Source organism: Eptesicus fuscus, chromosome 6, assembly GCF_027574615.1.
Source record: "Eptesicus fuscus isolate TK198812 chromosome 6, DD_ASM_mEF_20220401, whole genome shotgun sequence".
NCBI classification, from domain to species: domain Eukaryota; kingdom Metazoa; phylum Chordata; class Mammalia; order Chiroptera; family Vespertilionidae; genus Eptesicus; species Eptesicus fuscus.
The window spans coordinates 49,314,230-49,325,476 of NC_072478.1; the positions used below are offsets into that span (position 1 = coordinate 49,314,230).

Here is an 11,247-nt window from a genome sequence, read left to right on the forward strand (position 1 = left end):
TTAAAATATTATGGATTTATAATATGCTTTCATATTTGACAGATATTCTTGTCCTCATTCTTCTTCTTGTTTAGAATTTTCCAATATGATTTTCTCTTTTTTAAATTTGAGCTTTAGAAACAGCTAATCTAAAAAGGGAAGAAAATAAGAAGAAAACTTTTTTATAGTTTTATTGGAACTTTAAAAAGGGAAGAAAATAAGAAGAAAACTTTTTTATAGTTTTATTGGAACATTAATACAGTTCCAAATTACGGAAATCACTGATATTTTCTTGATTCTTTTTATTTAGAAATAGAGCATGATTTTCATTTTTCCAATTCTTATTTTATAACCCTAAAGTATTGTTTGGAATTTTTAATGATATTGATTTTGCCTATTGCTTATTAAATTTTTTCTTAGATATTTTAGCTAGTTGTCTGTGTGTGGTTGAAATTATAAGTGTGATGGCTGTTATATAGAAAACTATAGGCCCGAAGCACGAAATTCAAGCAAGGGCCTTGGCCCCAGCCCCCACCTGCTGCCACTGCAGCTGGGGGCCCCCACTGCCTCTGCCTTGGCCCCCACCTGCTGCGGCTTTGTCCAGAAGGAAGGACATCCAGAAGGACGTTCAGTCTAATTAGCATATTACCCTTTTATTATTGTAGATGGTTATTGATTTCTAATTAGTAATTTTTAGACAACCACCTTATCAATAGCTACTTTCTGATTGATCATTTATTTATCTTTACATACTATCCTTGCCAAAGTCATTTAATTTTGCACTTGGAAGTTTTGAGAGATATTAGAAGTGTTAACTCTAAAGACTTATTTCCAGCCCCATTCAATTCAATATCAACCAATCATTACTGAGTGTTAAATATTCTTATGCTAGGTGCAGTAGCCATAAAAATAAGTTTAGCATCTAATGATGCGCATACTACACATATATAGCAATACAAGGTTTCTATAAATGCTATGAAAAAGGCTGAGCTGTGGCCTACAAGTTTTGGGTTTTGTTTTGGAGGGAGTAGGAATCATGAAATAGGACATTTAGGTTGTATAGACATTTGGTGGAGATGCAAGAGTGTGTATGAAGGCAATCCAGGCAGAGGGCGGTACATATAAAAAGAGAAACACAGTCTGAGAGTACTCTATGGTGCACATTAAAGGGATGTTATGTGATCCCACGAGAGAAAACACAGCAAAGGTGGGAAGGGACAATTATGTTTACATTCATTATGGTGGGAGATAGGGAGTCACTGAAGGCTTTGGATCAGGTGAATGCCATCATCAGAGCTACGTTATAGGAAGATTCATCTGTCAGCATTGTGACAAATGGTTTGGAGCAGGAAGTGACTGGAGTGGAGGAAGGGAGATCAGTCAGCGGGCAGTGCAGACAAGCAGTGTGGACAAGAAATAAAGGGGCCTCCTCCAGCACGCTGGCAGTGGAAATAGGAGGAATAAAATAAAAGTGATAGTGTGAAGACAGTTCTAACAACAAGCTTTAACAACTGATTAGGTAAATGGGTAAGGAGAGTGAGGAAGACTGTGACTTTAATTGGCTGGTGGTCCGATGATATGATTGGCAATAATTGGTAAGTCTGAGAGAGGAACTATTAAAGAAGAGAGAAAAGGCCACAAATCTGGGTTTGATATATTCACCTTGTTGTCATAATTATTAATTATTTACTGAGTATGTAATGGACAATGTGGTAACTATACTTAATAATACTACACTGTTATATTTGAAAGTTGCTAAGAGAGTAAATCATAAAAGATCTCATCACAAGAAAAAATATTGTGTAACTACGGGTGGTGATGGATGTTGACTAGGCTTATTGTGGTGATCATTTTGCAATGTACCCCACCGTGATGTCTTACACCTGAAATTAATATAATGGTATATGTCAATTATATCTCAATTAAAAAGAAATAAAAGATAACGGTCAACACACAGCGGGGAGGAATATATTTCCAGTGTCACTTGTTTCTGGGAATATTAACACATTGGAACCTGGTAGAAAGCAAAGTCTCCTCCTGCCATAGGCACAGGTTAAAAATAATTATGTTTCCTAGTCCGTGGGCTAAGAAAGAGCTTTCGGTGACTTGGGATATGGTACCAGGCTCCATCTTAAGGTTGGGCTGGGTTGTTCCGACGGAGGTCAGCTGGCTGGGTTTGTTCTGGTGGAGGCCAGCTCTCGGTGTTTGCTGTCTGCCGAATACTGGAAGAGGTTGCATCATGCAACCTCCCAGGCGTCCCTCCCTCCTCTTAGCAATGGCTAATGCTTCACTAGCCTTTGTGGATGAATTGGCTGCAGAGGAGAAAGGTTAAGCTGGGCCAAAAGGAGGAGCTTAAACCTGTGTGTAAAATCTGGGAACCTGATTGAACATCGGTTGAGGGCCAGGATGAGGGGGAAAAGAGACGGGAAAGACGTCCCCCACCTTCCGGGAAGAAGGTCCCGTGATCAGCTTCAGCCACTGGCAGGTCATCCTGGCCATCCTCAGAGATTACATAAAGGGACTGCTGAAGTCCGAGAGGTCACAGTGCTGATACTTTCAGGGCTCCCTGACATCATGCGTTGGTCCTTGCACCCCCGGAGTTTAATTCTCTGCTTCTACACTCTTTTATTCCTCTCTTCAACATGCCTAGCAGTAAGTATGCTTCTCCACAGACATATTTATTTTGCATGGAAAGCTGAAAAGTAAGAAAACATATGATAAACTAGTGACATGTCTGTATTTTTCTCCTCTAGTATGTTGCCACCAGAGACAACTGCTGCATCTTAGATCAAAGATTTGTAAGTAGTTTTTATGTTTTTCTTGCTGTATGTAGACTGCAGAGAGGCAGAGGAATAAAAGGAATTCTCTCACAAACATTATTTGGCATTTTAAACTCTGTTTTTTAACATAGTCTAGCTTTTACCTATTTCTATTCATAGATTTTTAAGTGTAGCTTTCATCAAGATTTTAAATCACCCTGTTGTTGTATTTCCAGGGTAGTTATTGCCCCACTACATGTGGCATCGCAGACTTCCTGGGTAATTACCAAACAGAAGTAGACCATGATCTACAGTCTTTGGAAGACACCTTAGGTCAAGTCCAAAACAAAACATCAGAAGCCAAAGAACTGATCAAATCGATCCAGCTCATCTATAATCCTGATGGCCCACCGCAGCCAGGTGAGGAACTAAATACCACTGACTGAGAAGGTAATTTGTAAAGTTCTTTTGCTGTTGTTTCACTGGCTCCATTTGCCTAAACATTTCTGTCTCTGATCTCATATTACAGGTAGGATAGAAGCTGCGACGAAGGAGTCTAAGAAAATGTTGGAAGATATCATGAAATTCGAAGCATTGATTATATCACATGAGTCAAATATTCGGTAAGCATTTTTGTTGTTGTTGTTGTTAGTCCTCGCCCAAGGATATTTTTTTCAATTGCTCTTTAGAGAGAATGGAAGGGAGGGTGGGAGGGGGAAAAGAGAGAGAGTGAAACATCAATGTGAGAGAGACACATTGGTTGGTTGCCTCCCACACACACCCCAACCAGGGCTGGGGATCAAACCCGAAACCCTTCTGTGCGCAAGCTGACACTGTAACCACTGAGCTACACCAGCCAGGATGCATTTTCGTTTTAACTTACTCTCCAAGAGTGATTTAGTTTTTACTTAATATTGCAAACTTCAGTGGAATTAACTTTTCCCCCACTTTTAATATTTAATTGTCATTATGCTTGACCATCTGGAACTCAGTGGAGATAGCATCTTGAGTGCAATATGTATTGCATTGGGTTATAATTGCTTTTTAATAATCATGTGGGGGAAAGGTGTTCTAGATGTCTTCAAATACTGCTATGACCATATTTATGAAAATGTTCCCCCATCCCTGTTTGTCTTACACCACAAATTCAAATGGGAATTTGGGTATGGAAACTAAAAATCTCTTTATAAGATTGTCAACAAATTGGTGGGAGGTATTAGCAAGCAGAGGCATAGGAAGAAGAGTATAGGAAGGTTAAGAGACTACGTGTAAGAAACATTATAAAGCTACGTGCTGATCATGGCACAGTGAATGTGCAATTATGTTCTCTCCTCCCTTCCCTTGAAGGTAAAATGTCTCTATTAATAACTTCCCAGGGACTCATTAACCTCCTGAACTCAGGATCTCAGATACAGTTTTAGTTGTTTTCCTCAATTTTTTTTTTTTTTTACTACACTGTGTTCAAAGCAGCATAAAAAGTAGCGATAAACGGTGGCGAGGGAGAAGTGGGCAGGAGGGATTTCTCCTCTTTCTGTTACCAGAGGGCCATAATTACTGTTGTTGTATAATTTGTAAGTTACATTGTTATTGCCCATCATTGAAGTTAAAGAGACTATTGTGCAGCAATTTTCTAAGGTGGAGTAAAGAAAAAGAGTGGTCAGGTACTTTTCCTATCTTTCTTCACCAAAAGATACACCAGTCTGTGCATTGTAGACCCTGTTCTACCATTCCCGAATCTGCACAAACAACCCTGTGGAAAACTACGAAGGCAGTTTGCTTGTTTTTTACTGCCCCTAGCCTTTTCCCAAAGATCTGAAAATGGAAACATTGAGAAGGTCGGGAAGTGTCTGCTGTTCTGTTATATGTAAGACAATGCCCCAGATACTTTCTCCATGTAAGTTATAGATTGTAGACCTCCAAGAGTCCTCAGCAGGTCCACACTGGAAAGCATAATCCATCACATGTGAATCCCTGAACGGAGCCTTTTCTTCCCTAAGAATGTCCAGTCCTAAGAACGATCATCAGACAGTCCTCCCATCAACCAGGCTCTTCACTCCATTAGGTCGTTATCTGCTGCCCTTGATACAGATGGTAAAAATCAGAATGGCCACTGTTTAATGACAATGGCATTGCTTATGGACAAGAACTTTATTATTTTCCTTTCCAGAAAGCTCAGAATTTTAATTCACCTCAATTAAGTAGCAGGATTTTACAGTTTTCCCAAGAAACGGAGTCATTTATCAGGAAGTAATTCTCAAAAAGATAAGGTAGTAGTATTTTTAAATGAAAATACAAAATTACACTTCTGAAGGGTGTGCTCTATTATCTTATTATTCCGCTTGTAGGTTTTTGAAGGACATATATAATTCAAATAATCAGAAGATCGCTACCTTAAAGCAGAAAGTAGAACAGCTTGAAGCAAAGTGTCAAGAGCCTTGCAAAGACACAGTCAAAATACATGATATCACGGGGAGAGGTAAGTGACACTTTGATGTGGGGATTAATATATTAAGCAAAAGAGATTTCATCTTTTAGAATGTATAGGAATAATTTTGCAGGTGCTTAGCCTTTGAGTCTAATTGTATCCAATTGCTTTGACTTTGCTTGAGTAGCTAAAAATAGGTTGAAAGGAATGACGATGTGAGAAGCAAGACAATGCTTAGTGGGAAATGAATAGTTTGCAACTTGCTAAAAGCTCATGTTCAAGGCTGGAACAGTTTTACCTGGATTTAAGACCATAACATAGGCTTCTTCTTCTTCTTCTTCTTCTTCTTCTTCTTCTTCTTCTTCTTCTTCTTCTTCTTCTTCTTCAGATTGTCAAGATGTTGCCCATAAGGGTGGCAAAGAGAGTGGGCTTTACTTTATCAAACCTCTGACAACTCAGCAGCAGTTCCTAGTCTACTGTGAAATTGAAAAAAATGGAAATGGATGGACTGTGCTTCAGAAGGTATTTCTCGCTTTGCCCTGTGTGTTTAATAAACATTCAAATAAGCATCTGCCTTAGGTTGGATACTTTTCTAAGCACATCAACTCAGTGAATCCTCACAACTTCCCTGTGGGGTGGGTCCAATTATTACCTCTATTTACAGAGGAGGAAACTTAGGCACAAGAGGTAAAGTAACTTACCCAAGATCACATAACTAACTAGTAAGTAACAGAGTCAGGATTTGAACCCAGGCAGTCTTATTTCAGAGTCTGTGCTCTGACTGTATACTGTGCTGGCACTGCCATTGTCGACATGTGATAGCACATAGTCACAGAATCATAGTGACAAAAAGCCCCACAGAAATCTGGAAGGGTCTTGGTTCATCAGTTAGAGCAAGACCCACAGCTTCCAGTTATAAAAAGATAAAGTCCCACAGAGGACTCAGGTGGGCTGTTCCAAGGCCAGGGCCCTTTGTTTTCTCTCTGCCAGTCTCTGGCAGTTGCTGCAGAATCCTTTTCTCTGCTTACCTCTGACCAACTTTACAAGTAATCCTGCAGGGGGCGCTCAGAGGGCATGGGAGATGGAAGTGCTGGTTGGCAGACAGACTGAGCAATGAGTTGACCTTTCCACCATCAGTACAAGAATCAGCAGTGTCGGGCTGGAGTTCTGAAGTCCTCTAGATGTCTTTTAAAAACTACCACTAATTTTAGAATTGTGCCCTGCACTCTTTAAGTATTTCTCTAACATTCTCTCATGTAATCCCTGCAATAACCCTAGAAGTAAGCATCATTCTTCTTATTTGGCAGATCAGGAAACTGTGGCAGCTTAACCAAGGTCATCTAGTTAGTAAATGATAGGATCATATCCTCCATATTTTCAACAAATGTTTATAACATTTTCTTTATGCACACTGATAATCTGTTCTCTCCTTTTGCCTGTGCATTTGTGTAATTAGAGGCTTGATGGCAGCGAGGATTTCAAGAGAAACTGGATCCAATACAAAGAAGGGTTTGGACATCTGTCTCCTACGGGCACCACAGAATTTTGGCTGGGGAATGAGAAGATTCATTTGATAAGCACACAGTCTGCCATCCCATATGTATTAAGAGTGGAGTTAGAGGACTGGAGTGGCAGAATCAGGTATGTTTAGAAGAGACTTCTTGTTGTCTGGAATGTGCACTTTCCAACCATCAACAGACCAATAGCAAAGAGAGTTTAACAAATGCAAAGAACACATCCAGCCATTTCCTCCACAAGTCAATTTGGTTCTTGGGCAGCCCAAAGAGATGGGTCCTTTCCAGGCTGGATCTGAGTATTTTGGTAAAATCTACTTACCTTGGAACCAAACAGAATCATTGCTGATATTTCCTGAGCATTTAATATTTATCAGAAATCGAGAATGAAATTATAATTTAATCTAGTCCTAGTAACTCTTTTACAAGGCAGGTAAGATTGTTAATTCCAGATTAACTTTCCCAAGGTCACATTGCTGGTATATGGTAAAGGTTGCATTTGAACTAAGGTATTCTGACTCAACAGATCATCTTCTTAAGACTATCCTGGTTGAAAGCCAATCCAGCCTCTTCAGATTTCCTGGCTGAAATTAAATCCGCTAGCTCCTTTGGTGAGATAGAGCCCCTCTATGCTCAGAGCTATCTGGGGGCTTTGAACATTGTACACCTAATTAAAATTCAGAAAAATATCCAACCCTCTTTTTATGTCTATGAAATAATGAAATATGTCTTGTATCCAAACATGTATATTTATTCATTTAATTTTCACCCAGAAAGTACCATAGTCAGTAGATTTGCTCCTATGAGAATATCTCCAGTTTCGCAAGCACCGGAGGTCAGTGATTTTCTGGAAATCTCTGTTCATATACTAAGGCTCATTCTTCCATGCACTCAATAGAATTCTGGCCCTCATTCATATTTTTTTCCAGGGGAGAACTTCTCTCTGATCCCCCAGCTCATGTTTTGTGGGCCACACAGGGACCACTTCTTTCATGTGATGCTCTAGGAAGCCAACCTTATTGCCACTACCACATTGCCTTAGGAAAGAAAAATCCCTTTAGGACCTCACTCTTCAGATTGAACAGCTGAAGGGAGTGTAGCTCCTTTGGTGCACTGACGGCCACTCACTGTCAGCTAATTACTGTGGTTTCTGATCACTGTGAACAATGCTAACCATTTAGATAAAAGTGAAAATATAAAATCAATCAGATTCATCCACACATCTGGGTTTGATATTAGGATCCTATCGGTAAAAAGCATTAAAATGGCTGAAGTTTTTAGTTTTCATTGAGATGCTATGAAGGCTTCTTGACCCATCCTGGGTGGTGCTGACAAGCACTGAATTGGTTCATACAGCCATTGCATCTTACCAAATTTGCAGAAGAGTTCATTCAATGAACACATTTGAGACTTAAGAAGCAAACGACTGTTCTATGGGAGAAGTACCTTCTGAGATCCCTATTGAGGCTCAAGATATGATATCTCTATTTCTTTATAGTACTGCAGATTATGCCATGTTCAGTGTGGGAAATGAAGCTGACAAATACCGCCTGAAGTATGCCTACTTCATCGGTGGAGATGCTGGAGATGCCTTTGATGGCTATGATTTTGGTGATGATCCTAGTGATAAGTTTTTCACATCCCACAATGGCATGCAGTTCAGTACCTGGGACAATGACAATGATAAGTTTGACGGTAACTGTGCTGAACAGGATGGATCTGGCTGGTGGATGAACAAGTGTCATGCTGGCCATCTCAATGGAGTGTATTACCAAGGTATGGCTTTCTTCCTTACTTATATGACTTAGTGTGCAGTCTATATTTTAATAAAATGCATAAATAGATTTAAGGATGAGAAATAATTAGTAATTACATTAGGGGAGCTTATTATATAGTTCTATTTTTAAATAATAAATTTATAATGTATTACAATACAAATAAGAAGTATTTTCAGTATAAAAATTGCATTTGCACAAAGAAGCTATATAGTAACAAATACAATTACACTACACTGGAAGCATGTCAAAGGTGAATGAGTGCCACATATACAGTGTCACAGTTCACATGACACTTTACTAAGAATAAACTATCTCAAGTCCATGTCCTGGTCTGAAGATGTCATAGGCCTTTCAACCGAACTTCCTGGTTCAGGAAAGTATTCAAAAGCTATCGGGGGTTGGGGGGGCGGGGAGGGGGGTTCATCAGACTTGATGACTCCATGTTTGATTTTTCAAGATAAGCTATAATCCTCAAGAGGACCAAAACATAGGGCTGAGGTAAAGAGAAACTAAACAATGAACTTTTCTGTTGACACAAAATACTTACATGAATGCTTTCCAAAATGTTGTTATATTTAACAGGATGGGTCTATCACACATTTATAACACTGGCAAAAATAACACCGAAATAAAGGACAGATAAATAGTCATATATTAACAAGAGCATCAATCTCCTTTCTTTCTCTCACTCATGCCAATTTAATTCTTGATATTAAATCACAATTGAATAATACTGTGATTATACCTCAGATTGGCCCCTCAACAAGAAATCCACCTGCTGTAAAATAGCCAGTGGTTTGTCATTGTGTCTGAAATTACCACCATCAGAGTTGATATTTTGGGTTATGGTATCTCCTTCAAATTTGCATATATATGATCTGGATGGACCAACATTACCATATGTATGCTTGTTAACACATTAGCTTGAGTCAGCTGAGCAGTGTATCAGATATAACCAGTGAGCAGTAAGCCAGTGTCTGGAGGAATGGAGTAAAGAGCAGGAAATTGTTGGAAAGGGTAGGGGTCCATGGAAACTTGAGAGAAGAGTCCAGCTTATGAGTCTAGACACTTACTTTAGGATGGGGGAAGGCCCGCTATAGTTTGCTCTCAGGCTGGGGTAGTTATGAACACTGATTTTACTTACTGACTAACTATTGTTACTACCCAACAGTTATGTGTGAGAAAGCTCTACTGATGCAAAAAGATCCATTAAGATGAGCAATCTTACCTCCTCATGGTATTGTCTTAGCCAATAGATGGCTTAAAATTCTCTTTAAAATGATTTACATTTACCTTTTGGTCTTCACAACATTTTGTAAAAATATATTTTTTATTGATTTCAGAGAGGAAAGGAGAGGAAGAGAGAGACAAAAACATCAATGATGAGAGAGAATCATTGATCGGCTGCCTCCTGCACGCCCCATACTGGGGATCAAGCTGGCAACCCGGGCATGTGCCCTGACTGGGGAACTGTGACCTCCTGCTTCATAGGTCAACACTCAACCACTGAACCATACCAGCCAGGCTTCACAACATTAAAAAAACAACATCTAATTAATCTTTGCACCCACAAACCATATAATTAGAAGAAATTCTCAGGGAAGTTGTTCGATCCATATGACCCAGAGTAGCCATGTTGATAGCCTGTGGTACACAGTGGACTCAAATATTCCCTTAGGAAATTACATGAGAACTGGTGTTTATGGACAAGGAGAAGGCAAATCAACTTAATCTCCACTTTATAATGGAGATGTGAAATAACATTCCAGACTATTTTCTGAAGTCCCTCATACTTTCCAGGACAATTGTGTTTTCAGATAACTTGAGATCACCTGATCAGGAACTGTGATTCCTGCCATTCTAACCTCCTTGAAGAAAGATGGTCCATAATAGCTGCGTCCAGGATGGCTAAGCTCAGGGAGAGACACCAACTGGGGAAACCGGGATTCTAGCCCTGTCAGTAGTGAATATATTTAAAATATGAATGTGACCAGAAGAAAGAACAACACAGAAGTAACAGGTTGCTTAATAATCCATTTATTATAATTATAAATTGAGATTTTAGTGATTTTCAGTGATATTTTCAGTTAGTTGATAACACTATACATTTGATGTGACAATGGCCATCATAATGGCAGTTCTTTATAGACTCTCTGAGGTAAGGAAATTCAAGAGCAATGACATGTCCAATTTGTCTTAGGTGGCACTTACTCAAAGGCATCTACGCCGAATGGCTATGATAATGGCATCATCTGGGCCACCTGGAAATCTCGGTGGTACTCCATGAAGAAAACCACCATGAAGATAATCCCGTTCAACAGACTGGCCGTGGGAGAAGGGCAGCAGCACCACCTCGGGGGATCCAAACAGGTCAGCCCAGAGCACCACGTTGAGATAGAAACGGAGTAAATCATTTTACTCTGAGAATAAAGTTTTCATTTCTATGAACCCACAAAGTTTCAGAAACTTTTCTGAAAGTTCCTTCTCATTTTCTGTTACCATATTTATCAATTTTGTCTGATATTAAGGATATTGAACCTTAAATGGAAATTATAACTTACTTTGGATTGTATTCCCAAATTACTGCACTCTGCATTATTTAAAATTTATTTATTTGATGAGATAACATTTTAGCATATGTCCTAGGTATATATGAAATAATTGTCACATTTTTTTTTTTACATTTTAATGACCACATATTGTTTTATCTTGGTAATTTTTAAAAATTATGCCTTAAATAGTTTAGTACATACTAATAAAATTAGTAAATTTTATTAAAATTAGGAGTAAAT

General features: G+C 39.0%; 1 protein-coding gene across 1 annotated transcript; it reads left to right on the top strand.

The window, feature by feature from the left end:
- The first annotated feature begins 2,553 nt into the window (after positions 1 to 2,553).
- FGG (fibrinogen gamma chain) lies at positions 2,554 to 10,864 on the top strand. The gene is made up of 9 exons (XM_008144207.3): positions 2,554 to 2,631; positions 2,733 to 2,777; positions 2,975 to 3,158; positions 3,268 to 3,361; positions 5,084 to 5,214; positions 5,552 to 5,685; positions 6,620 to 6,804; positions 8,176 to 8,453; positions 10,656 to 10,864. The coding sequence occupies exons 1-9, from the start codon at positions 2,554 to 2,556 to the stop codon at positions 10,862 to 10,864; spliced, it is 1,338 nt and encodes a 445-aa protein (XP_008142429.2).
- The last annotated feature ends 383 nt before the right edge of the window (positions 10,865 to 11,247 follow it).